At 37.7% G+C, this 27,622-nt stretch overlaps 4 protein-coding genes across 7 annotated transcripts; 1 reads left to right on the forward strand and 3 right to left on the reverse strand.

Annotated features, from left to right (window-relative positions):
- Positions 1–5: 5 nt before the first annotated feature.
- ND-B17.2 (NADH dehydrogenase (ubiquinone) B17.2 subunit) lies at positions 6–3,241 on the reverse strand. The gene is made up of 4 exons (XM_034982818.2): positions 3,053–3,241; positions 2,117–2,258; positions 840–896; positions 6–144 (listed from the first exon to the last, which is right to left on the reverse strand). Exons 1-4 carry the CDS (start codon positions 3,157–3,159, stop codon positions 7–9), a joined length of 444 nt encoding a protein of 147 aa, XP_034838709.1. The 5' UTR covers positions 3,160–3,241; the 3' UTR covers position 6.
- Positions 3,242–4,188: 947 nt separating this feature from the next.
- LOC117994839 (G patch domain-containing protein 4) lies at positions 4,189–10,257 on the reverse strand. Its single transcript, XM_034982815.2, has 5 exons — positions 10,159–10,257; positions 7,425–7,576; positions 6,581–6,743; positions 5,833–5,959; positions 4,189–4,784 (listed from the first exon to the last, which is right to left on the reverse strand). The coding sequence occupies exons 1-5, from the start codon at positions 10,202–10,204 to the stop codon at positions 4,319–4,321; spliced, it is 954 nt and encodes a 317-aa protein (XP_034838706.1). The 5' UTR covers positions 10,205–10,257; the 3' UTR covers positions 4,189–4,318.
- Positions 10,258–10,654: 397 nt separating this feature from the next.
- LOC117994842 (putative gamma-glutamylcyclotransferase CG2811) lies at positions 10,655–14,209 on the reverse strand. Of its 2 annotated transcripts, none has more exons than XM_034982819.2 (5): positions 14,051–14,209; positions 13,453–13,648; positions 12,610–12,712; positions 11,821–12,023; positions 10,655–10,879 (listed from the first exon to the last, which is right to left on the reverse strand). In XM_034982819.2, the coding sequence occupies exons 1-4, from the start codon at positions 14,108–14,110 to the stop codon at positions 11,843–11,845; spliced, it is 540 nt and encodes a 179-aa protein (XP_034838710.1). In that variant the 5' UTR covers positions 14,111–14,209; the 3' UTR covers positions 10,655–10,879; positions 11,821–11,842. The 2 variants fall into 2 exon arrangements, with proteins under 2 accessions (XP_034838710.1, XP_069364110.1); XM_069508009.1 differs by having other exon boundaries at positions 10,657–10,879; positions 11,892–12,023.
- A 512-nt stretch (positions 14,210–14,721) lies between these two features.
- Positions 14,722–26,890, forward strand: LOC117994838 (spliceosome-associated protein CWC27 homolog). Of its 3 annotated transcripts, XM_034982813.2 has the most exons (10): positions 14,726–14,920; positions 15,279–15,387; positions 15,986–16,086; positions 16,560–16,710; positions 17,138–17,327; positions 17,724–17,854; positions 18,498–18,729; positions 19,614–19,811; positions 25,598–25,717; positions 26,724–26,890. In XM_034982813.2, the coding sequence occupies exons 1-10, from the start codon at positions 14,879–14,881 to the stop codon at positions 26,872–26,874; spliced, it is 1,425 nt and encodes a 474-aa protein (XP_034838704.1). In that variant the 5' UTR covers positions 14,726–14,878; the 3' UTR covers positions 26,875–26,890. The 3 variants fall into 3 exon arrangements, with proteins under 3 accessions (XP_069364037.1, XP_034838703.1, XP_034838704.1); XM_069507936.1 differs by lacking the exons at positions 25,598–25,717; positions 26,724–26,890 and adding an exon at positions 21,924–22,905 and having other exon boundaries at positions 14,722–14,920; XM_034982812.2 differs by lacking the exons at positions 25,598–25,717; positions 26,724–26,890 and adding an exon at positions 21,921–22,904 and having other exon boundaries at positions 14,722–14,920.
- The last annotated feature ends 732 nt before the right edge of the window (positions 26,891–27,622 follow it).

A 27,622-nucleotide genomic window follows, 5' to 3' on the forward strand; every position in this document is an offset into this window, starting at 1 on the left:
TTAAATTTAAGCACTTGTTCTAGGCTTTGGCATCCAGGGTTCTACTTTAGGGCGGGTGGTACTGTACGGTACATACTGGCCAGTTGTACCAGACAGATTTTCTGTGTGGTCCAACATCCACTTGTATTTGGGTCTGCTTGGGTCCTGAAATGTGAGAAATTAAATAAAAAGTATGTCTATGTCACTCTCCAGGTCTTAAGCTATACCCATGCAAAAAATCACGTCGATCCGTTGCTCCGTTGCGACATGATTGTAGGACAAACCAACAAACACAGTTTCGCATTTATAATAGGGGTAGTGATACACAAATCGAGGTCCTCGAATTTGAAATTAGCTCAAGGTCTTTTGCCAAAATATGCCGTTAATTATCTACTTTAATAGATAAAATAAAAACCGGCCAAGTGCGAGTCAGGCTCGATCACCGAGGGTTCCGAACTACATTCGTATTTTTTCGACATTTTGCACGATAATTCAAAAACTATGATGCATAAAAATAAATAAAAATCTGTTTTAGAATGGACAAGTAAAGACCTTTCATATGATACCCCACTTGATATAGTTATCTAACTTCGATTATCGAAAACACTTTATTATTAGTTCATGACCACAATTTAATTTTTTTTGTGTGATGTAACCACAAATTCACGGTTTTCAGATTTTTTCTCTTATGAAGACCTACCTATCTGTCAAATTGAATGATTCTAGCTCAACGGGAAGTACCCTGTAGGTTTCTTGACAGACAGACAGACAACAAAGTGATCCTATAATGGTTCCGTTTTTCCTTTTGAGGTACGGAATCCTAAAAATAAACAAAGTTGGGTTTTAAACCAATTACTTACTTGATGGGGCAGAAGATCAGTTTTATAATGCAACCATCCATACCACTCAGCGGGAACCTGAAAAATACATTGTATATTTTTAACAAATGTCAGTCTTAAAACTACTAATAATAATAATAATTATTATTATTTTCCTTATTGTTGAGTGCCAATTAGCTACTCAATTATATTACGATCTAGCCTAATGTATGACAAATAAGTAATTTTATTTTAACCTAGACTTTATCTTATACACTAAGAAATTGTCCACTGACGCATCTTAGTCTTTCTTGATTTGAGATATTATGACACTTTGTTGACGTGTTCTTTTCTCTACATGGTATAAAATAAAGTCGATTCCCGCGTCTGTATGTATGTATGTATGTATGAACGCGTAGATCTTTTAAACTACGCAACGGATTTTAATGCGGTTTTCACCAATAGATAGAGTGATTCAAGAGGAAGGTTTATAGCTTTAGTTTAATTCTCAAAAAAATTAGAGATCCCTAGAGAAATTGCAATAATGTGAATTAGGTTGGAAAAAAATCCTCTCATTTGAGAGTTTCCGAGGCAATGACACCACATTAGTAGGTATCTACATTGCACCTATGCGAAGCCGTGGCGGGTCGCTAGTTACTAATAATTAAAAATTATTATTCCGTAACAACGTCTTCAAAAAGACTGCCCCTGGTTGCCCCTGAGCCAAAGGTGCGCATCAAGCTGGCAGCAGTGCCATGCTGAATGGCCATGGACAATCTTTAGACCAGGTGGGCCTCAGAGCTCAGATCGCAGCCTCTTTCCCGCAGGCGACGGCCGATGTCACGCACGAAACCCTTCACTTCCTCATCTAAATAAATAAAAGGAAAGGGTGACTGACTGACTGACTGATCTATATATCTAGCACAGCTCAAACTATTGGACGGATCGGGCTGAAATTTGGCATGCAGATAGCTATTATGACGTAGGCATCCGCTAAATAGGATTTTTGAAAATTCAACCCCTAAGGGGGTGAAATAGGGGGTTCAAGTTTGTGTAGACCACGCGGACGAAGTTACGAGCGTAATCTAGTTCCTCCAATAAATTACTTTTCAATAATTGGATGTTTTGATTGTTATATTTCTATTTCAGCTATTCTGTCCACTTCTTCAATCTTTTTGAGGTTGGATAAATTTTCTCAGTTAGAGACTCATGCTCTGCAGGGAGCCGGCGATGGGTTGATCATGATGATGATGAATAAGTTGGATGTAATTGGCGCGCCTTAATCATTTTCTTCACCAGCCGTTGAAGACTATTCTCACCTGACTCGCATCGTAGTTCATGTTAAACTTCTCTGAGTACTCAACCCAACGGTTTCTACTGTAAAAGTATCTTGGGTTCTCATAATATTTGTTGCCAAACTTATCTTCGCCCACCAGCTTACCGTCTTTCAGCTCTTCTTGTCTGTAATATACAATATCTAAATATATATAAAAGGAACTAAGCTGACTGACTGACTGATCTATCAACGCACAGCTCAAATCACTGGACTGATTGAGCTGGGCATGCATATAGCTATTATGACATAGGCATCTACTAAGAAAGGATTTTTGAAAATTCAACCCCTGAGGGGTTAAAATGGGAGTTTGTAAAATTCTCCCTACCAGGAACCGAACCTGTCTCGGCTTCCCACTAATAAGACAACAGCGTTTACCACTGCACCAGGCAGGTCGTCAAATTTTACAAATTTACAATGTTTTCCTTCACTTTAAAAGAAAGTGATAAGTACCTACTTGATTGTTTAAAACACACATAACTCTGAAAAATTAGAGTTGCATGTCCAGGATCGAACCTTGGACTCACGGATGAGACGCAGAAGTCTTAGCCAATAAGCTATCACCGCTATCCACACCTATATTAGATAATGTTTACAAAGTGGTGTTTAAAGTTCCAAGTAGCAAAATACTTTAAAAGTGGAAATCTCATCTCAATCAACCTATGAGCTATTTCCGTGAGGCGTGCAACTAAAAGTAAATTTAAATTTTGCTACACAACTTTGGTAGGCTTTCAGTTACAGGTTTATAGTGTTAACAAGAATACTTCAATCAAATATTCGGGTCGAAGAGAAAGATGGGAAGAATTATAAGTCTTTCCAGTACCCTGTAGATAGTCCATACATTTTAAAAACCAACTTATTTGCGTAGAATCAATCAGAAACGAAATCAAAATATTACATAATAACAAACACTTTCATTTACCTGTAAAGTTTGTGCAGCGAACCAAAGATACCTCCGTTTTGGCGTATAATATTAAACACCGTGGCTACTTTATCCAGAGCCAGAAATTTCATGATTGAATTCGACATTTTTACGAAAAAATTTGCTTTCGTTTCGAAAATAATATTGATCAGACAACAAATAACCTCAAATTTTGCTTAGTGACATTGACACTTGACAGTTCACAGATGATTCATTTTATAGACGAACTAGCTTATGCTCGCGACTTCGTCCGCGTGGACTACACAAATTTCAAACCCCTATTTCACCCCCTTAGAGGAGTTGAATTTTCAAAAATCCTTTCTTAGCGGATGCCTACGTCATAATGACTATCTGCATGCCAAATTTCAGCCCGATCCGTCCAGTAGTTTGAGCTGTGCGTTGATAGATCAGTCAGTCAGTCAGTCAGTCAGTCAGTCAGTCAGTCACCTTTTCCTTTTATATATTTAGATAACCTAAAACAATTAAAAAGCACAGATAAATAACTATAGCATTAAGTTTTTCTAGTTCTATTATCATCATCATCATCAACCAATAGACGTCCTGTGCTGGACATAGGTCTCTTGTAAGGACTTCTACACGCCACGGTCTTGCGCCGCCTGGATCCAGCGGCACCTGCGACTCGTCTGATGTCGTCCGTCCACCTAGTGGGGGGTCTTCCAACGCTGCGTCTTCCGGTGCAAGGTCGCCATTCCAGCACCTTGGCAGTTCTATTATATTAACTGTCAACTATCTGTTATTTTAGATCTACTGAATAAATAATTTGAAATAGGTACATATTAAAAATTGCGAAGCAGCAGGAATCGAACCCGCGTCTCCTGGGATCGCACTAGACGCTCTGACCACTAAGCTACAGCCCGTTTACTGCCAGTGGACGAAAGTGATATGTATGTTCACTCAGTACTGAAGCGACTGTTTATGCCATCTAGTAGCGATACTTTGCAGTTATCGAAACTACTTTCAAAGCCCCATATTACAATGCAGCTGTTTGGACTGACATATTTGCTTTTTTTTTTTACTATATTTTATAATTTTTTATCTACTGAATATTTGAGACGTTCATTTCAGAATATCCTTGAGGAAACAGGAATTGATAGAGGTAAATTGATAGTCAGAAATTATTATAAAAAATATTTTATTTACAAAAGGATACTTAACAACAATTAATAAAAGTAATCAACACATCGCTTTTATCAATAAATAAAAATTAGAATAGCTGTTATTATATTTACATGATTTTCTGCTATGTCATCCTTCTTCCATACTAATCAACCCTAATTCATCATTACATACATAATCTACAGCTTTATTATTGCGTTTGCGTTTCTTTCTCTTGCTTTTCGCTATTTCTTCATTTTCTGAATCACCAACTCGTGTATTTAATTCAATAACTTTAGTTTTCGATTTTGCAGATTTTCTACCAATTGATACTTCATTTTCATTTATGGCAACACTGTCAATACCAATATTTTCAGCTTTAGTGCTTTGAAGTTCAGTACTATTGCATCGCTTTTTCTTCTTTCTTTTCTTTTTACTAGTAATAGCTTCTTTGTCATGTAAATTGGTGTCTTCAACTTTTGAATCTGTGTCACTATTTTTTTTAATTTTCTCATGATGCGAATAGCCCTTATATTTTATCTGTTGTAACAGGATTTGTTCCTGTTGCTCTATTCTCGCTAGCTTTCCCAATGCTCTTAGACCGTGGCGGGCACCTCTATAAAGGAAATAGAATATTTTACAGTAATTGAAAAACAAGTGTGTACAGTGCGACAAGGCTCTCTTGGCACTTGAATGACATTGACAGGGGGGCGCTGTTGTAGAACAAAGGCTTAGAATATTCAAACAAGAACAAAGGGGACACTTGACGGCAACGTTAGTTCCGATTTTCGCCACGCGCCTTGTCGCACTGTAACTACAGATCGTTCACTATAACTTTACCCCTGCCGTCATGTTGGCACCATTGCTTGGTATGCTTTATTCCTTAGAACTTAGGGTTCATTATTGTGTGATTTGCAATGGTGCCAACATAACGTCAGGGGAAAAGTTACAGTGAATGGTCTGTATGTATTTCAATCTGAAGTTACAACATGGAGGATAACACTTGCGACATGACACAAGACATATAGGCTAAGGATAAATTACACAAGCCCGCTGACGTCTATAACACGCGACAGGTCGAGATGGCAAACGGGGTGGTTACGCCCCGCACACCCGCACAATCCCCGCGCTAACCCGGTGCGGGCGCATTACCATCTCGATCTGTCGCGTACTATATAAGGTGTAACCAGAACGCTAGCAAAAACTAAGCATTATTGTTATACTACCTATAGTACCTAAACATAATCCAATACCAATAACCATTTGCCTCATATTGTAGTTTCAGTGATTTAGTGATCTGCTCAGACCTGGGCGCGTTTAGAACCCTCGTAGCTTTAGTTTTAAGTTTGCGTAATAATTATCACCACTATATCTTACAAATCCAACATCTGACTATCAAAAAGAGTAATTTATTACCTATTTTGAATAAATCATTTGACTTTGACTTAGTATTTTTCAAAGCCACTATGTAGTATGTATAGCGTTCAAAACTCGAGTCAATGCCCCACCTACGACGCGCAAATGCCTCCGAGTGGCTTACTTACGCGTGAATTGAATTTGGTTAAACAATTAAACTGACCAGACCGTGGGATGGTACAAGAAGTAAAATTACTTAAATAATAGTGATGGGTTTGTGAAAAAAAAAGTAAATTGAAACACATTACTTATGTGCGGTCCTTCCCTGGCAAGCTGTGAACAATTCTTCATCCGTCATCTTTACAGCATCTTTCGATTCAATCTCACTCTCTGACTGTGAATCAGAAGCTCTTACTCTAGTTGTTTTGTCACCTCCTGAAACCATAGACAAGTCAAAAGTCAAATTATTCTAGCGTTTAGACTATCGTAAGTGATTTCCATTATACATGTATGATAAAACGGCTTTACTCAAGTATTTCGTCGACATTAACCTGACTATTTTCGAAACCATCCGGGGTTCTTTTTCACAGGGACTCAGTTCACTCACGCGTCGCAGTTCAGACTGCGTGCGGCACGCGCCGCGGCCCGTTCAGCCCGCATGTGTGTGTGCGTGTGTGTCGACGAAATACGTGAGTCAGGGGGCTGATTTCGGGGGCTCACTTAGAACCCAAGAAATATACCTAGTGTTTTCCTTTTCTGCAGAGAGCATTAATGAATGTGATAGCAACACATTTAGATGTTATTTTAGTTTAGAGATTACAACAGAATTACCCACATTTTATGTGTAATTTAGGAGTTACAAAATATAGAAGATGACTTACTGAAACAGATTTTATAATTTTTTTTTCAAAAATCTTTTTTTTTCAATCTGCAGATCTATCTGTCCTTGGGCTAATAATTTTTAAATTCTGTTAAGCAATAATTAACCTATAATAGCAATTCTAAAATACCTATTAAATTAGGTTCAATTGGAGAACATGTACAAATTAAATTCACCTTGTCCCATAACAGCAGTTTTGACAAAGAACTCCGAGTATTCTTCTTTCTCCGACAGTTTTTCCTTCTTCTTCCTCTTCATTTTCCATGTGCTGTTCGTTATCTCAAACTCTTCATTGCTTTTCCGTCTTATCTTTTTAGTTTTGCCATTTTTATTTTCCACCTACAAAACACAGAATTGCTAAATCTTTAACACTGGAATTCATAGTCAAGATAGGGGCTTCTTTAGAGGACGACTCGAAATGATGACGAAAATCTTTTGAACGGATGGGCCGTGAACGGCTAGACAGACGGACAGCCAGATAGACAGACACACTTTCGCATGTATAATATTAGTATATATTAAAAAAAACCGGCCAAGTGCGAGTCAGGCTCGCGCAACGAGGGTTCCATACTACAGTCGTATTTTTTCGACATTTTGCACGATAATTCGAAAACTATGATGCATAAAAAAAAACTGTTTTAGAATGTACAGGTGAAGACCTTTCATATGATACCCCACTTGATATAGTTATCTTACTTCGAAACTTGAAAACACTAATTATTAGTTCATGACAACAATTAAATTTTTTTTGTGTGATGTAACCACAAATTCACGGTTTTCAGATTTTTCCCCGAATGTCAGCTATAAGACCTACCTACCTGCCAAATTTCATGATTCTAGGTCAACGGGAAGTACCCTGTAGGCTTCTTGACAGACAGACAACAAAGTGATCCTATAAGGGTTACGTTTTTCCTTTTGAGGTACGGAACCCTAAAAATTGTGTAGAATAGCTATTGAACTTTGAAAACCAGTTAAAATATTTTAACTGGTATATGGTATGGTATGGTAGTATATACTAACTTCCAGATTACTAGCAGCTTTATCATATAGAGCACTCCACCAATGCTCTGTGAAGTCCGACGCAGGATTGTACCCCACGCCTGTCTGACTGCGCTTTATTTTAGCCTTCAACGGCTCTGATATGCCATTCTCATCCTTGCCAAGACCTTTGCCTGTTTAAAAAAAAATTTAAATGTTGTATTTTCAATTTAATAGTTACTAGTTTATGCTCGCCACTTTGTCTGCATGGACTCCACAAATTTCAAACCCCTATTTCACCCTCTTAGGGGTTGGATTTTCAAAAATTCTTTCTTAGCGGATGCCTATGTCATTATAGCTATCTGTATGCCAAATTTCAGCCCGATCCATCCAGTAGTTTGAGCTGTGCGTTGATAGATCAGTCAGTCAGTCAATCGTTTTATATATTTAGATTAGCTTAGGCTTAGGTAATAAAAATGTAAGAGAATCTATTTATTTTTCAGTCAATTCTAAATTTAGTTTTTAATGAGGAATCCAGTGATTATGGTACCTTACAAATGACAAGATATGGTCAAGCGAACAAAATTTTTCACGGTTTAGAAACCAAATAAATCAGCGCCACCTCTTAGATACTAATGAACAACCCTTTTGAAATCCAGATGTCAATGAGGTTGCATTGGTGGTATAGCACCAATGAGTTGGTGCCATTTTGTTTGTTCAATAACCCTGTCCATACTAAGTAATATAAAAATCAATGCTTAAATATGATTGAGGTAGGATTGAGTTTAGGCTTGTTGACTTCTCAAAAGTCCTTTGGTAAAAGGACATAATATTGTGACTAATAGAGTATTATTATGGAGGAGGAAGGTGGTTATGTTAAGTATATATAAAAACGTGAATTATTTTCTTCCCATATGTAAAAAGAACTCTGTGAGTTTATTATTTCTTTAATTTATGACTGAGATAGTATGCTACTTAGGTTATCAAATAAAACATGGTAGTAAATCATAACACCAAAAACCTCCAACATAAGGATGTCCTACCCATATCTGTGAATAATGAACAGGATCCGAATAGAATCGCGGACATGTTTGCTAACCATTTTAAAGTGCAACCTATGGCAGTGGGTAGTGAGCAAAATGTTGAGACCATTGTGTCCGATACATCCTTGCAGCAGAACTCGTCTGTTGATCTGAATAATATTTTCACTCCAGATAACATTGCGCAAACTGTAAGATGTATAAAGCGTGGCAAGTCTCCGGGACACGATGGCCTCAGCATTGAGCACATACTTTATGCCAGTGATGAAGTTTATCGGGTCTTGTCCATTATATTCAAGTTATGCTTAAAGCACAGTTATTTACCACAGGGCCTTATGAAAACGGTAGTAGCCCCCATCGTAAAAAATAGAACCGGCGATCTGTCTAACCTTACCAACTATAGACCCATATCGTTAGGTACTGTGGTCGGAAAAATCTTGGAAAGGCTCTTACAACCCGAACTGACCAGGAATTTTAATATTGACGATGCTCAGTTTGGTTTTCGTGCCGGACTCTCCACAGATTCGGCTATTTTAAGTCTCAAATATACTGTAAACTATTATGTTAATAGAGATACTTCAGTATATGCATGTTTTCTAGATCTAATCCGGGCATTTGACCTCGTTAATTACAAAATACTATGGCGTAAACTTGATAGACACGTACCAAAAGAATTAATGAATCTGTGGAGATTTTGGTACGAGAACCAAACTAACTACGTAAAATGGGGCGATGCACTCTCTAGTGAATACAGACTAGAGTGTGGCGTTCGTCAAGGAGGGCTAACGTCTCCGGACCTATTTAACCTTTATATCAATGACCTTATTGGGAGGCTGAGAAGTACCAAAGTCGGTTGCCATATTGGTAACATCTGTGTTAACAATTTGAGCTACGCTGATGATATGGTGCTCCTCAGCCCCTCAATAAATGGACTTAGGAAACTGCTCAATATTTGTGAGCAGTTTGCTACAGAACATGCTCTCAAATATAATGTAGCAAAAACTGAAATGCCGTCTTCAAAGCGGGCAAGGGTCCGGAGACCGTTCCGCCGGTATATCTGAATGGGTCGTCGGTTCGGGTTGTTAAGAGCTTTAAATATTTGGGCCATATTTTATCAGAAGACATAAAAGATGACAGAGATGTGGAGAGGGAGCGCAGGGCTCTTTCGGTACGGGCTAACATGATAGCGCGCAGATTCGCTCGTTGCTCTGATGATGTGAAGGTGACGTTATTTAAAGCTTTTTGTCAATGTTTCTACACATGTCAGCTGTGGACAAAGTTTACCAAGCGCAGCTATAATGCACTTAGGGTACAATATAACAACGCCTTCCGCATCCTAATGAAGCACCCGCGTTTCTGCAGTGCTAAAGCTATGTTTGCTGCTGCAAGAGTCCCTGACTTCTTCGCCATACTCCGAGCAAGGAGCCGTCCTTGCTTGATCCTTCTGGAAAAGACTGACACACAGTACAAACGCTATCTTGTGTGCTGTTGTAGAGGATCTTAGTAATCCTTTTACAAAACATTGGTCCAACCTGCATCGGTGCGACAATAACACCTTTACTTAGATTAGTTTTTTAAATTGTTAGCTCCATTTTTTTACATTTATATTATATTCTAATCAATTCTAATATTAATTTAATCCGCTTCATACTGTGTATATTGTTATGGGTTGTATTTTCATTGCCTGAAATAAAAATTATTTATTATTATTATTATTATTATAACAAAATGGTTACCGTCAGTCCAACCGTACTTTTCCAGTTGTTTTCTTGCAAATTCCATTTATTGAATTAATTAAAATAATAGGCAATAACATAAAAAAACATTAACTTAAATCCTAACCTAAAATCACAAAAGATAAAACTTGACAGTTACCATTATTTTATTTTGGTCTGTGTTACCTATTTCATATCGTTAGTTTGTGGTTCATCGTTCTTTAATCGAAAATCTAGAACCCAGAGCCGTAAACGCAGTTTAAAAAAGAAAATCAAAAGCAAGAGAGCTAGATTTCAGAGCTGTACAAAAATCGCGGTATTTTTAAAATTCTTAAGTTGTAAAATGTAAGTTATAAATAAAAAGGCAGACAAAGGTTGAATTTTAATATAAAGATAGGATATCTACTAGACTAGAATACTTACAGGTCACATGGATGTTGGATGGATCTACAAAACCTAATTTATTATTATAAATAAAACTTTTTTATACATAACAATTTGTAAGTATATTTTAATACAACAATTTATTCCTTATATATAAATAACAATTTCAAAATAAAAATAGGCAAAAATTCATTAAAGGAATGTTATTTAGCTAGGCTAAGTAGGTATTTCTTTGCAGAAAAATATATTAAATAACAATAAAACTGATATGTACCTAACTAACGTACAATTTTATAATAAAGATTAATTTTATTTACGTAGCATATCATCCAGGTCGTCGATAGTAGATTCATTGTTGCTGTAACAAAAATCAAAAATGAGCTTTTTTGTCCATCATTTGTTCCATTTATTATCAAATCTATGATAAATCTTAGTGTTGTTAGGTATATCATAAGTCATAACATATTGCATGCTAATAGGCAAAATTTGGCTGTACCTTTTTGTTTTGTAATATCTGCACTGTTTACCCATATTCGCAATAAAGAAATTGAATTTGAATTTGAATCAGCAAAATCATCGGCCAGCTTATTGAACCAATTAAAATTCTGACGTGGGCAGAGCACCGAACACAGACACGCTTTCACCACTATAATTATAGAATTACAATCCTCAAGAATGCGTACATGCGTGTCACCGAAAGGGATAGGCACTGAATTGCACAGAATTACATTGCTCTATAGAAGCTTGCAGAAGCTGTGGTAGCCTAGTGGTTAGGACGTCTGCCTTCCAATCGGAGGTCGGGGGTTCAATCCCGGGCACGCACCTCTAACTTTTCGGAGTTATATGCGTTTTTTAAGTAATTAAAATATCACTTGCTTTAACGGTGAAGGAACACATCGTGAGGAAACCTGCATGCCTGAGAGTTCTCCATAATGTTTTCAAAGGTGTTTGAAGTCTGCCAATCCGCACTTGGCCAGCGTGGTAGACTATGGCCAAAACCCTTCTCACTCTGAGAGGAAACCCGTGCTCAGTAGTGAGCCGGCGATGGGCTGATCATGATGATGATGATGACATTGCTCTATGTACGGCACAAGATATAACTGAACATGGAAAAATCGGCACGCAGTGAGGAATATAATAGCTTTATCCTTTTCTTACATGTGCATTATATCTCAATACTACATCTATCTAATAATAATACTAGTATGATACTAGTCTATGATATGATTTTGTAAGTTTTCATCCTCTTTTGTTCATGCTCAAAACACAAACTATCATACGTCATACAGAACGGCTTACAGATTTTGATAAACCGGACTCTCTATCGTTTAACTTCTGGATAGTAATTATCGTTTGGATCTCGTTTAGACCTTTCCAAGTAGGGCAGCCCGTGGGATCCAGCTGAGGAGTAGTTCTCTAGCTGCGGCTTGGAAAGCAACTCAGGTCTGAAATTCTTTAGGAAGTACACCCAACACTTGATTGTTTCTTGGTCAAATGAATTTCTGTAATAAATCAAAGTAAGTCATCATGACCATCAACCCAATGTCAACCCATTTAACAGTAATGTACATCAGCCTTTAGAATGACATTTCAGCTTGTACAGCGTTGTCTCTATCACTCAAATGTCCAAACACGAAATACATGGTATTTCTAAATCTTTAAACGGTTTCGGTGAGGTTTTAGCGCAGTTTCGGTAAGGTTTCCGCGAAGTTTCAGTACGGTTACGGCGCGGTTTAGGTGAGGTGTTGGTGATGTTTCGGCATGGTTTCGGTATGATTACAGTGAGGTATCAGCGCTAATTCGGTGAGGTTTCAGCACAGTTTCAGTACTGTTACCCGTTTCCACTTCAGCTACTAAATTAAGATGGTACCTAAACACAGTAGCCGGCCAGAAATAGTACATCGACATTTAGAATGAGATAGCTGCTTCGTATAGCGCTGTATCTGTTACTCAAACCTATACGTTTTGTTGGTCTAAACGACAGAGGCAATGCTCTACAAATCTGCTATCTCCTTCTAAAGATCGATGTACATTGTACATAACTTTCTATCTAGGTAGATATCTGTGAATAATACACTTAATACTCACTTATTAAGTATAATATCATCCAATTCTCTAACATAGTAATTTGGGTGGTCTTCCAATATATCTAACTTGCCTAACATAGTGTCATCTACTTCATATACCTCACCTGAAATTACAAGATTTACAATTTCAAAGATTTATTTCATTACACTGTACATTTTTAGAATATCAAATATCAATGCTTTCTAACAATTTGAAGTGACTAGTGAGGTAAACGCTATGGTTATAGCAATATTAATTTCTAAAAATTACAAGTTCATTAAAAACTATCTTATGCTCACGACTTCATCTGCATGGACTACACAAATTTCAAACCTTTAGAAGTTGAATTTTTAAAAATCCTTTCTTAGCGGATGCCTACATCATAATAGCTATCTGCATGTCAAATTTCAGCCTGATTGGTCTAGTAGTTTGAGCTGTGCATTGATAGATCAGTCAGTCACCTTTTCCTTTTATATATTTAGACTACTTAATGCCCAAATCCGTACAACCACGACTTTCGAATAAAGATACCCTTGTCCCTTCATCATCATGATCAACCCATCGCCGACTCAATGCAGAGCACGGGTCTCCACTCAGAGCGAGAAGGGTTTGGCCATAGTCTACCACACTGGCCATGTGCGGATTGGTAGACTTCACACACCTTTGAGAACATTATGGAGAAATCTCAGGTATGCAGGTTTTCTCACGATGTTTTCCTTCACCGTTAAAGCAAGTGATATTTAATTATTTAAAACGCACATAACTCCGAAAAGTTAAGAGGTGCGTGCCCGGGATCTAACCTCCGACCTCTGATTAGAAGGCGGACGTCCTAACCACTAGGCTATCACAGCTATTATCCCTTACCTTTAACATAATGTCCATCACCGGGACTGTACAATAAAAAGGGAATATTATACTTTGTTCCAATAATCAAAGGATATTTAGTCTTGGTTGCTCCCTCTGCTATGAATTTACCTACACCGTGCTCTGGGTTTGTGAGCCAATGGTGGTTTGGTTCATTCCTCTTAAGTGTTCCATAGACAAATACTTTGTGAGTCATCTGTAGATAAAAAATACTTAAATAATAGGCACAGATTCAAATAAAAAGAACTCTCACCTTGAACCTAAAAATTTTTATACATCATCGTCTCAACAAATCCCTAGCCTACTAGGTACCCGTACTGGGCACGGGTCTTCTCTCAGAATGTGAAAGGTTTAGGTTAGTCCACCACATCAAGTGCAGACTGACAGAATTTACACACCACCAAGAATATTATGGGGGACTCTAAGGTATGCAGGTTTCCTGACGATGTTTTCCTTCACCGTTAAATCAAGAAATATTTACGTAATTGTGTTTTACAGTCACATAGCCTCAGAATACAATATAATAGTTGATACAGCTCCGAAAAGTTAAAATTGGGTAAAATTACAATAATATTAAAAATCTTTTAGTAGGACTCACGGTTCGGACGAATTTAAATTTAGTATGTACAATAATAGACCCTAAAATATAATATATCATTTGAAAACAATACTAAAACATAGTGAAATCAATTTAAAATCACTAAAATCACAATTTTTTGTTTGTCAACACAAAACAAAGATTATGTTATGTATGAAATGGATTTCATGCTTCAATAGGCTACTTGACAATTTTTTTAAGTTGGTCTTAAATGGTTAATATTTGTCCTATTATATCAAAAAAATTAACACTATATTTTTTTGCGCCCTAAAAACCGTAAAACTTTAATTTAAAAAAATATTTTTCTTAGACAGGTGAAAACACTGTCGGCCATGTTTGGCCGATAGATTATCTGTGCTCTGACGTCATGCATTTGTAAACAACAGTATAACCACAGGGTTATACTGTACGGGAACGTTTACGGGGCCTCTAATACTGACAGAAAGACAGTACTGCCAACATAAATAGTCCAACCCTTAGATGAATCTCTATGGTCCAACCAGTAACCACAGTCCTACAAAAAATAGCTCTGTAGACTGTAGGTCTGTAGCATAGATTATCTACTATATACTGTCTGTAGGTTGTCTTCTTGGATGAATGGTTGTCTTATATTTACAACACAGAGTAGGTACATGATTTACAATTTACAAAATACTCTGTGGTTGTCTTGTCTTTATCTATAGTATCCATATTAATCTGTGATTATAACTAAAAATAATAATTATTTTATGTCATAAATCATAATATTATTAAAAAAGTGATAGTAAAGTCTTTATTAAGTGTAGGTATGGTGTAGGTAAAATATAACAATTAATAAAGATATAAAAAATGAGTAACATTTATATACAAGAACCGCCTGCTCTGGGAAAGGCAAGTAACCTCCTGTTAATTTAGTAATACTAAGTAATTTATTATTTACTAACTTAAGCCATAAGCCCTCAACTTTCAAACCCCTATTTTACCTTCTTAGGGGATGAATTTTCAAATATCCTTTCTTAGCGGATCTTAACGTCATTATAGCTATCTGCATGGCTATCTGCTGTACTAAATTTTATCAAAATCGGTTGAACGGTTGGACCGTGAAAAGCTAGCAGACAGACACACTTTCGCATTTATAATATTAGTATGGATTATCTACGTTTAAGGATACTGTATTAGGCTAAGTTCGGAAATAAAAGGCTATTTCATTATTTTTATTTATTTATTGAGAGTATGGTCAATATTTCAGGTGCTGTTAAAAACTTCAGCAGGGGACATAGATATAGAATTATGGACGAAAGAAACTCCCAAAGCCAGCCGCAACTTTATACAGCTGTGCATGGAGGGATATTACAATGGTAAGGTAAAAGGCATCTAAACCTATGTATGAAAATAATGTATTGTTATACAGGGTGTAACCAAAACGGTAGCAAAAATGAAGACAGGTGATAGTACTGATGATTACTGATATGACACCACAAAACCGGCCTAGTGCGAGTCAGGCTCACGCAACGAGGGTTCCGTGCTATAGTCGTATTCTTTCGACATTTTGCACGATAATTCAAATGATACCCCATCTTTCATATGATACCCCACTTAATATACCTAGTTATTTTACTTCGAAAATTGAAAATACTTATTTTTAGTTTTTTCATGTGTGATGTAACCACAAATTCACGGTTTTCAGATTTTTCCCGTAATGTCTGCTATAAGACCTACCTACCTGCCAAATTTCATGATTCTAGGTCAACGGGAAGTACCCTGTAGGTTTCTTGACAGACCGACAGACAGACAGACAGACAGACAGCCAACAAAGTGATCCTATAAGGGTTCCGTTTTTCCCTTTGAGGTACGGAACCCTAAAAAAAATAAAAAAAATCCTCCACGTTTTATTAGAAGTTTCCTAACTGAGGTGAACTGTGGTATGGATAAAACAATATTATATGTTGGTTTCAGGCACAATATTTCACAGAGTGGTGCCTGGGTTCATTGTGCAAGGGGGTGATCCCAGCGGGGATGGAACTGGAGGGGAGTCCATATATGGGGCACCATTTAAAGTAAGTCATCATCATCATCATGATCAACCCATCGCTGGCTCACTACAGAACACGGGTCTCCTCTCAGAATGAGAAGGGTTTTGGCTATAGTCCACCGCGCTGGCCATGTGCGGATTGGTAGACTTCACACACCTTTGGAGAACTCTCAGGCATGCAGGTTTCCTCACGATGTTTTCCTTCATCTGTGAAGTTTGAGCCTCAATAGCTCAACGGGTAAAGGAGTGGACTGAAAACCGAATGGTCGACGGTTCAAACCCCGCCCGTTGCACTATTGTCGTACCTACTCCTAGCACAAGCTTGACGCTTAGTTGGAGACGAAAGGGGAATATTAGTCATTTAACATGGCTAATATTCATTTAAAAAAAAAAAAAAAAGTTGAGATGTGCGTTGATAGATCAGTCAGTCAGTCACCTTTTCCTTTTATATATTTAGATTTAAGATTAACTAAAAAAATGTATTCTCTTCTTTACCAGGATGAATTCCACTCTCGACTCCGGTTCAACAGAAGAGGTCTGGTGGCGATGGCTAATGCGGGCAAGGATGACAACGGGTCTCAGTTTTTCTTTACGCTAGCTGCCACACCTGAACTTCAAAACAAACACACAATTTTTGGGAAAGTTACTGGTAAGCTGTCTTCTAGTAGGTACAATTTTTTTTGTATATTACCCATATTATAAATGTGAAAGTGTGTTTGTTTGTTGGTGTACTGGTTTGTTGGTTTGTTGGATTGTCCTTCAATCATGTCGCAACAGAGCAATGGAACCACGTGATTTTTTGAATGGGTATAGTCGGAGACCTGGAGAGTGACATTTTATCTACTATTACGAGGCTACTTTTTGTCCTGGAAAATCAAAGAGTTCCCACGGGATTCCCAAAACCCTAAATACACGCGGACGAAGTCGCGGGCATCATCTAGTATTAGTATAATTTTTGATTTATCGTGCAAATGTCGTTAAAAACCTCAACCCACGCGAACAGAACAGGATTCCCACAGAAACGGGTAAAACCAAAATCATAAGTGGTAACACTGCCACATGGCTGTGTTTTTCAGGTGATACAATATACAATGTGCTGAAGTTATCCGAGGGTCTCATAGGCCCTGATGACAGACCGGAGCATCCTCACAAGATCACCAGCACCGAAGTGCTTATTAACCCGTTTGACGATATAACTCCCAGGGTGCATGAGAAGATAGAAGAAGACAAACCAAAGAAGAAGAAGAAAGAGAAACAGGGAGTTAAGTAAGATTATTTTTTGTAAAAGTTTCACTATCATATACTAGATGGCGTTGTACGAAGTTGAATCTCGCTTGAGAAGATTTCATCGACGAATTTTATACAGGTTTTTATTTTGGGATTCAAAAAGGGATATGAAACTGGGCCTGATTCTGACATGATAATCAACTATTGTAACATATTAACTAATTTGCAATATAGGTAAAACAAATTACATGCTCAAGTAGTTACTTTTTGGATTTGAACAAGACTTGATTTAAACAAAAAACAATGCCTGTTTTCTATACAAAAACTGTGTAGAACAGAATTAACACAGATATGCATTTACTTGAACATAGGTCGTTTTTAAGCCCTATAAGAGTTCTTTAGACTATGTTAAATTTTCTCTTTCTTTTGAATTAGGAATTTCGGTCTTCTCTCTTTCGGCTTGGAGGCAGAGGAAGACGAAGGTGAAGCGCAGGAGTTCAGAGGGAAACCCAAGTCCACTCATGATCTTCTAGAAGATCCTAAGTTGAGCAAGAAGACTGCTGCCGGTAAGTATTTAACCGATTAAAATATATAAAATCTAAATATTATATAAACGGAAAAGGTGACTGACTGACTGACTGACTGATCTATCAACGCACAGCTCAAACTACTGGATCGATCAGGCTGAAATTTAGCATGCAGATAGCTATTATGACATAGGCATTCGTTAAGAAAGGATTTTTGAAAATCCAACCCCTAAGGGGGTGAAATAGGGGTTTGGAGTTTGTGTAGTCCAAGCGGGCGAAGTCGCGAGCATAAGCTAGTAAAATATAATAGTGTAAAATTCTCTAATAGCCAGAATGCAAACTGTAAAACTATTATGCATAAATATTAAAAAAAAAACTATTTTAGAATCGGTACCCTTATTATCAATGCAAAAGTGTGTTTGTTTGTTGGTTTGTCCTTCAATCACGTCGCAACGGTGCAACGGATTGACGTGATTTTTTGCATGGGTATAGATAAAGACCTGGAGAGTGACATAGGCTACTTTTTACCCCGGAAAATCAAAGAGTTCCCACGGGATTTTTAAAAACCTAATTCCACGCGGACGAAGTCGCGGGCATCAGCTAGTGGCTAATATTCTTTTAAAAAAAAGTGTTGTCGCAACTAAGCCACACATCTCACTCTTCCAAATGCTTAATTTTACAGAATTAGAATTAGAACAAGAGAAATTAGAAGAAGAATCATCAATCCAAACAGAAGAAAAGAAGAAAGAAACAGAAGCGGCCGTCAGCAACATTAGAGATAAACTCAAAAAGAGCGAGAAATCTCCAGAAGAGAGTGCAGACAGAGATGACGATAGTAAGAGAAGAAAGGAGAGTGACTCGGAGGAAGAGTATTATTTAGGAAAAGAAAGGGATATGGAGAGGCAGAAAGAGAGGTTAGTTCATTCTAGCATGTATGTTTTCAAAGTGGTGATAGGCTAGGGTTAGATCACACAAAAAAAATTAAATTGTGGTCATGAACTAATAATTAGTATTTTCAATTTTCGAAGTAAGATAACTATATCAAATGGGGTATCATATGAAAGGTCTTCTCCTGTACATTCTAAAACAGATTTTTATTTATTTTTATGCATCATAGTTTTTGAATTATCGTGCAAAATGTCGAAAAAATAAGACTGTAGTACGGAACCCTCAATGGGTGAGCCTGACTCGCACTTGGCCGGTTTTTTTACTTTGTAGTGGTTTTGGAAGTCAGTTTTTTTAATTTTTTTATGTGATCTTCAACTCGCACGTCACTGGCACGGTACGCAGCCTTTCTAGTAACTGGCATACCTGTTACACCAGTGGCGTGCACAGGATTTAAAGCCAGGGTAGGCATATAGTTAGGTAGGAACCTGTTTACTGGCAGGTCATAATGAAAAATAAATAAATAAATAAATTATTATTTATTGATCAAAAACATAGGTACAATTATACATACTTACTTACGAGAACTAATACATACTTATACATAATAACAAACCAGTTTGTTAAGTAGGTAGGTATACACAAAAATCGACTGTCCCTAAGCTAGGTATACACCTGTGTTTTATGCATTGAACTATTGCAACTGGGGTAAGCAGTGCATTTATGCCTCTATGACCTGCACGCCACTGAGTTACACGCATGTGTACCACGAACTGACATTCTGCTAGTAGCTGGCATGCCAGCCTGCCAGCACCTAGCATGCCATTAACTAATATGTGTATCATGGGCATAAAGCTGCCATTGGCATTGGTTGAAAAAAAACTCCCAATCATTTTTTTGAATTTCCTCACAGGGACCGAATAAGGCAAGAAATAAAAGAGCTAAGAAAAGAGATGAAAGGTCCAAAACCTGAGGAGCTAAAAGAAGAAAATACAGAAGAGAAGAAAGTGAAGAGTCTGGAAGAAGAGAACGAAATGTACAAGAAGTTTGTAGAAGAGCAAGAGAAGTATAAAAAAATGAAAGAAAAAATACCTAAGAAAGGAGCTGCCAGGTACGTATCGGCTTTAGGGTTCCGTACCCGTTCTATTGGGACCCTATTACTTAGCCTCCGCTGTCCGTCCGTCTGTCTGTCTGTCAGCGGGTTGTATCTCATGAACTGTAGGTAGAGAGTTGAAATGATAAAGAATAGAATGTGTATTTCTATAAGTTCCGAAAATTGCAAATGGGCGTGGCCGCCATTTTAGTGACGTCAGCACTAGACTGAAGTTTCGAGCCGATGGTATATTTTTGTTTCGGCTGACGTCAAAATGACGTCATTTCGATGTTAATGAGACATGGTTCAAGCACAATAGCAATTTGCGGGACTTATAATAAAAATTTCAAAATGACCGCTATAAAATTTAAAGTGATATTTCTTGTACGATAGTACGGAACCCTTCTTGTGCGACTCCGCTTCGTACTTGACCGATTTTTCAAGGATTTCGTATTTCTAGCTTTTCACGGTGTAGGGTACAAGAGTATACCTAAAGTGGACCGTCTCCTTTTATGATTCTAGGTCACCGGGAAGTACCCTATAGGTTTTCTTGACAGACACGACAGACAGACGGACGGACGGACAACGAAGTGATCCTATAAGGGTTCCTTTTTTCCTTTTGTGGTACAGAACCCTAAAATTCATCATCATCATGATCAACCCATTGCCGGCTCACTACAGAGCACGGGTCTGGCCATAGTCTACCACGCTGGCCATGTGCGGATTGGTAGACTTCACACACCTTTGAGAACATTATGGAGAACTCTCAGGCATGCAGGTTTCCTCACGATGTTTTCCTTCAACGTTAAAGCAAGTGATATTTAATTACTTAAAACGCACATAACTCCGAAAAGTTATAGGTCGACCCGGGATCGAACCCCCGACCTCCGATTAGAAGGCGGACCTCGTAACCACTAGGCTATCACAGCCCTAAAAATTAAAAAGTATTATTTCTTGCACGATGGTACGGAATCCTTCGTGTGCGAGTCCGAATCGCACTTGACCGGTTTTTGTTTCACGCGAAATCTGAAACTAAGGCTTTTTAGAAATACAATCGCGGTTTTACCTATTAAAAGAGTCATAGAGCCTTCATAGCTCAACGGTTAGAGGAGCAGACTGAAAACCTAAAGGTCGCCGGTTCAAACCCCATCCGTTGCACTATTGTCGTACCTACTCCTAGCACAAGCTTTACGCTTAATTGGAGGGGAAAGGGGAATATTAGACAGCAATTTGGCTAATATTCTTTAAAAAAAAAAAGTGATATAGTAAGTGAAGTGGTTCCCATTAGATTACAACATGGGGTTATTCAAGGGGCGGACCAACAAATTCCTAAAAGGCCGGCAACGCATCGGCGGTTCCTCTGCGGCAAATTTTCATGGGCGGCGGTAATCACTTAACATCAGGTGATCCGCTGTGCGAGCGAGCTGTTAAACTTTGGAATTCACTACCATTGACCATACGGAAATCAAAGTCACTAGACTCCTTTAAAACTGCAGTGAAGAATCATTATCTTACAAATTGAAGACGACAATCATATTTGTTTCTCCTTAAATACGATTATAGAGTATATATTAGGCTATTTTATTAGTATACTAGCTTATGCTCGCGACTTCGTCCGCGTGGACTACACAAATTTCAAACTGCTATTTCACCCCCTTAGGGGTTGAATTTTCAAAAATCCTTTCTTAGCGGATGCCTACGTCATAATAGCTATCTGCATTCCAAATTTCAGCCCGATCCGTCCAGTAGTTTGAGCTGTGCGTTGATAGATCAGTCAGTCAGTCAGTCAGTCAGTCAGTCAGTCAGTCACCTTTTCATTTTATATATTTAGATTGGTATTATACATATTATTTAATACATGTATTAGTGGTTTATGTATTAGTATGTATCAGTTATTTGAATGTATGTTTATTAGTATATTACACACCACCCGCAGTCTAATTTTCCTTATACCAATCTTTAAGGTTGCCTGGTAGAGATCGCTAATTAGCGATAAGGCCGCCTTTCGTATCTTCCTTCTTGTGGTTGTGCAAATAAAGTGTGTTTATTATCCGCCTGCTCGTTTGCTCGCTATCTCTATTTAAAAAAAAAGTGAAAGAAAAAAATTCAAGATGGCGTCCTTTTCAGAAGCCGACGAACGAAATTCACGAAGAGACAGTTAAAAAAGAAAGCGTGGGCCAAGAATTTGTACGAAAATCGAGACTATCCGGATAATTATACCGATTCGAAATTCCTAGAGGACCTAAGAAAGAATTTGTTCGTGGAAAAAGTTACCTTAAGACAAGCGGTGAAAGGGTCATTTTACGTCGTCCTACGTTTGTGTATATGTGTCCTTTACGCCGTTTTGTTTATTTACATGTACAACAAATGGGTACACACCCACACAGTGATATATTTCTCTATAACCGTTGCTTGTGTGTGTTATTTTCTATATTTTTACATCGAAGGCGGTGCTTTCTTAGTGCACTTAAAAATAGTTCTTATTTACTTAGTGATAGGGTATATTTTGTCACCGGTATTACACACGTTGACAGATACGGTTAGTACAGATACGATATACGCTTGGTCTGTCATAATGATGTTGGTGCATTTAATGTTCTTCGATTATAACGTTCCGGCCGCGTTCGTATCGAAATCTTTATCGATAAACGCTGCGATATTTTCGTCTGTATGTCTAGTATCTCGATTATCGACACCGTTCGATGCTTTTGTATTGCTAACGATATCGGTAAAGTTTTTCGTATTGAGTCCACAGTTATTCAAATCGGTATCAAGTACCGATATGTTTTTAACGTTATTTAGCGTAACGTTATTAGTAACGGTTATTTCTTTGTATACCGTTTCGGGTGCTCTGTTGTCTTATTTTGTTATTCTCGTGTTGTTTTTAAGCGGTTATTGCCCGGTAATGTTTGTGAGATGGCAAAAATACAAAGATAATATCTATGGACCGTGGGATGAGGCGATAATTAACAATTCAGACGAATTCGATGATTTCCCATGATAAAGTAAAAACCCATGTGAAATATTCTCACTCCTGGGCATAAATAAAATAAAAAAAGCCATTTATTCTTAAGTTCCTTAGTTAGTTACATAGTAGATTAAATTTGTTAGTAACCTAGGAAAATAAGTAAAATGTACTAATACATTTTACTTATTTTCCTAGGTTACTATGGTTAGTAAGTGAACACTATTTTTTATGGAACACTAGCTGATGACCGCGACTTCGTACGCGTGGATTAAGATTTTTAAAAATTCCGTGGGAACTCTTTGATTTCCCGGGATAAAAAGTAGCCTATGTCCTTCCCCGGGATGTAAGCTAACTCTGTACGGTATTTCATCAAAATCGGTTAAACTGTTGAGCCGTGAAAGCTAGCAGACAGAAGGCACACTTTCGTATTTATAATATTAGTATGGAAGTATGGATAGTCAAAAAGTTCCCACGGTATTTTTTTAAGAAGCTCAACCCAAGCGACGAAGTTGCAGGGATTAATGTATTGCTATTGAGCTCGCAGGTATACAAATCGGTATCGGTTCCAATTTGTGTTGAACGTTATTAATATCGGCACTGCTGATATCGTTACCGATAATATCGTTTCTATACACGCTGAAATTATAGTGGTTGTCTTCCCGCGGTAGAACGATTTGCCCTCAGTAGTACTATCGAAATTTCGAGTTAAACTTGAAAAATAAAAATGTTTATGTTTTAAAAAATTTAAAAAAAATCGACAACTCGGAAGTGTGAGAAACAATAGTAACTCCCTAGACGTAACGTGAATAGTGGGTAGGTACATCCACTCGCACCACGCTGCCAATAAAGTGAACAAGTTTAGAGCAAAATAAGCTCTCGCGCGTAGTGATACGGCATAAACTAGCCTGCACGCACGCGGTATCACTATTGGTTCGAGGTCTCATTCGAATTTTGACTCTAATAATTTTTTAAATTTATAAATCGATTGTAATACCACGACAAAATCATTTCGCTTCGGGAAAACAACCATTAAAATTTCAGCGTGTATAGATAACGGTACATTTTTTAATATTTTCGATTTTGCGTTACTCTTGAGCGGCTGTTGCCCTGATGCTTGTAAATGCAAAGATAGCATCTACAGACCGTGGGATAAAGTGATAACAATTCAGACGAATTCGCCAATTTCCCATAGTTAATATTATTTTTAATTAAATGCTAATATTAATTTATTTTAAGCAGTGTGTATTATTTATGTATGTTCTGAGATGCACAGGCCACAGACTGAAAAGAAACGAATGATATTCCAAAATCTAAACTAAATTGACAGGTCTTAATCCAGTGCTATCCTTTTCTACGGGGACCATTATGAAAGGGATAGCAGTATTTCTAGACCTATTTATTATGTATAATTTTAATTTAGATATTGCGCACAACTACAAGATAAATAAGCCACAATGGCGTCGATTGAAATTGAAATGAAATGAAATGATTGAAATGATTTATTTGTTTTAAAAGGTCTTTTTAAAATTAGTTTGCAAAACCTGTATCTCAGGGTCCCCGCTCTCCCTCCTCCATCATTAACAAATAAACACTTATACAAAACTAAATTTAGTTAACTTTAGTCGATTCTGTTGTCTTTCTATGAACTTAATTTAGAATACGTACATATCTGCATCTTTCTTTTTAATTTTTATTTTTATTTAGATACAAGTTAGCCCTTGACTGCAATCTCACCTGATGGTAAGTGATGATGCAGTCTAAGATGATAGCGGGCTAACCTAGAAGGGGTATGGCAGTTTTTATTAAACCCATACCCCTTTGCTTTCTGCACGGCATCGTACCGGAACGCTAAATCGCTTCGCGGCACGGCTTTGCCGGTAGGGTGGTAACTAGCCACGGCCGAAGCCTCCCACCAGACCAGACCAGAAATTTAGAAATTATAAAGTTCCAAACCCCTGCCAGGAATCAAACCCGGGACCTCCCACTAATAAGACCACAGCGCTCACCACTGCGCCAGGGAGGTCGTCAAAATTAAAGTAAGGTATTGCTATAAAGGGACTGAAAATGAATTTTTCATGTTTAATAAACTTTTTATGTTAAATATTTTGTATAATGTCAATTTTATAATAACAAAAAATAACCATTATTTATAATTTTGTGAATAATATAATTAGGAATATGTAATTCTAAGAATTGAGAAGAATAAAAACTACTTGAACCATAAAATACGTATTTTGTTTTATTAATATAAATTTAAGTCCTGATACTATTTCGAGATACTGCGCGAGTGTTTTGACCGCCAAGTTAAGAGAGTGTCGCTAAGCGAGTTTTTTTCTTTGATATTTTTAGGGTTCCGTACCTCAAAAGGAAAAACGGAACCCTTATAGGATCACTTTGTTGGCTGTCTGTCTGTCAAGAAACCTACAGGGTACTTCCCGTTGACCTAGAATCATGAAACTTGGCAGGTAGGTAGATCTTATAGCTGACATTTGGGGAAAAATCTGAAAACCGTGAATTTGTGGTTACATCACACAAAAAAAATTAAATTGTGGTCACGAACTAATAATTAGTATTTTCAATTTTCTAAGTAAGATAACTATATCAAGTGGGGTATCATATGAAAGGTCTTCACCTGTGCATTCTAAAACAGATTTTTATTTATTTTTATGTATCATAGTTTTTGAATTATCGTGCAAAATGTCGAAAAAATACGACTGTAGTACGGAACCCTCAATGCGCGAGCCTGACTCGCACTTGGCCGGTATTTTATTATTAAAACCCTTTGGTTTCTACACGCCATCGTACCGGAACGCTAAATCGATTGGTGTATTTTCAGAGAGAGTTTCACACTAGAACTGCTAGCGAAGTTCAAGACGAAATTACACGCGATAAAAGAGAAGGCACAAGGCGAGACAGAGACACAAGATGATGAAGACAACATCAATACTGATGAGTGGTAAGCAAGATATACAGGATGTAACCAAAACGCTATAAGCTGTGATACCCTAGTGGTTAGGACGTCCGCCTTCTAATCGGAGGTCGGGGGTTCGATCCCGGGCACGCACCTCTAACTTTTCGGAGCTATGTGCGTTTTAATTAATTAAATAAGGAAAACATCGTGAGGAAACCTGCATGCCTGAGAGTTCTCCATAATGTTCTCAAAGGTGTGTGAAGTGTACCAAACCATGGTAGGTACATGGCCAGCGTGGTAGACTATGGCCAAAACCCTTCTCACTCTGAGAGGAGACCCGTGCTCTGTAGTGAGCCGGCGATGGGTTGATCATGATGATGATGATGATGAACTAAACACAATTCAATACCAATACCCATTTGCCTCATTTTGTAGTTTTAGTGAATTAGTATTTTTCAAACCCACAATGTATGGCGTGCAAAACTCGGGCCAATGCCCCGCCCACGACGCGGCATTGACTCCGAGTGGCCTACTTACGCAACGTTCGTTGGCCTCTAACGTCAGTCAGTTGTTTTATTTGCAATATATCGTAAACGATTACAAAATCATACGATTTTTTCCGTCCGTCAGTCCGTCCGTCCGTCCGTCTGTCTGTTTGACTGTCTGTCTGCCAGGAAACCTATAGAGTACTTCCCGTTGACCTAGAATCATGAAATTTGGCAGGTAGATAGGTCTTATAGCTGACATTAAGGGAAAATTCTTAAAACCGTGAATTTGTGGTTACATCACATGAAAAAAATTAAAATGTGTTCATGAACAAATATTGCTATTTTCAACTTTCAAAGTAAGATTACTATATCAAGTGGGGTATCATACGAAAGGGTTTTACCTGTAAATTCTAAAACTGATTTTTATTTATTTTTATGCATAATAGTTTTTGATTTATCGTCCAAAATGTCGAAACAAATACCCGAGTACGGAACCCTCGGTGCGCGAGTTTGACTCGCACTTGGCTGGCTTTTTACAGTAGGTAAGTACTTTTATTTTATAGGATGGGCCATACCCTTCGCTTCGAAGACAAAGGTGCGGTGCTAGCAAAGGACGCATCCACCAAAGGAGATGATTGGTTCGACATCTACGATCCACGGAACCCGATCAACAAGAGAAAGAGGGAGAATGCTGAACAAAAGACTAAGAAATAAATATATATCTGTCTCTTTCACGTGTTTTTTTTCTTGTTTGCTAACCAAAAGCCTAAATTATTATCTGCCAAATCCACCATGATCTAAACTTAAACTTTATAGTCGCTGATCGTTCCTGGCTGTGTTGGGGACAATACGCATAGAAACTTTCAGCTTTTATAAAATAACGAAGATCTGGCCCTCACAGGCTCTTAGCCCAAAAGTGGTAATACTGTATTTCAACTTGCGTAGACTAGCTACTGAATAGTCCGCGACAGCTCGGGATGGCAATCGGGGTATAAGGCGGTGGGGCGCCCAGCACCCCCGCGCTATAAGCAGCGCGGGGGGTGTGCGGGGCGTTTCCACCCCGATTGCCATCTCGACCTGTCGCGTAATATACCTACCTGCCAAATTTCATGATTCTAGATCAACGGAAAGTACCCTATAGGTTTCTTGACAGACAAAGGGTTAAAGGTTCCTTTAAGGGTTCCTTTTGAGGTACGGAACCCTATAATCATAATCATTTCATAATCATAATCATTTATTTATTTTGCTCAGATATGGTAGGTACATGTAAATTATTTACATGGGGTCTTAAAAGTTAGGTAATCAGTTACATATCCTGCCAAGCATGGCGTGCAAAATTATTTCTAAATTATCTTCATAAATTATCTAATTTCATTAATATTGTTATGTCATCACTCATCATTTAAATGTTTTTAATAATTCAAATGTCTATTTCTATGCATGCATTATTTAAAATTTGTCA

This window comes from Maniola hyperantus, chromosome 27 (assembly GCF_902806685.2).
Source record: "Maniola hyperantus chromosome 27, iAphHyp1.2, whole genome shotgun sequence".
NCBI lineage: Eukaryota > Metazoa > Arthropoda > Insecta > Lepidoptera > Nymphalidae > Maniola > Maniola hyperantus.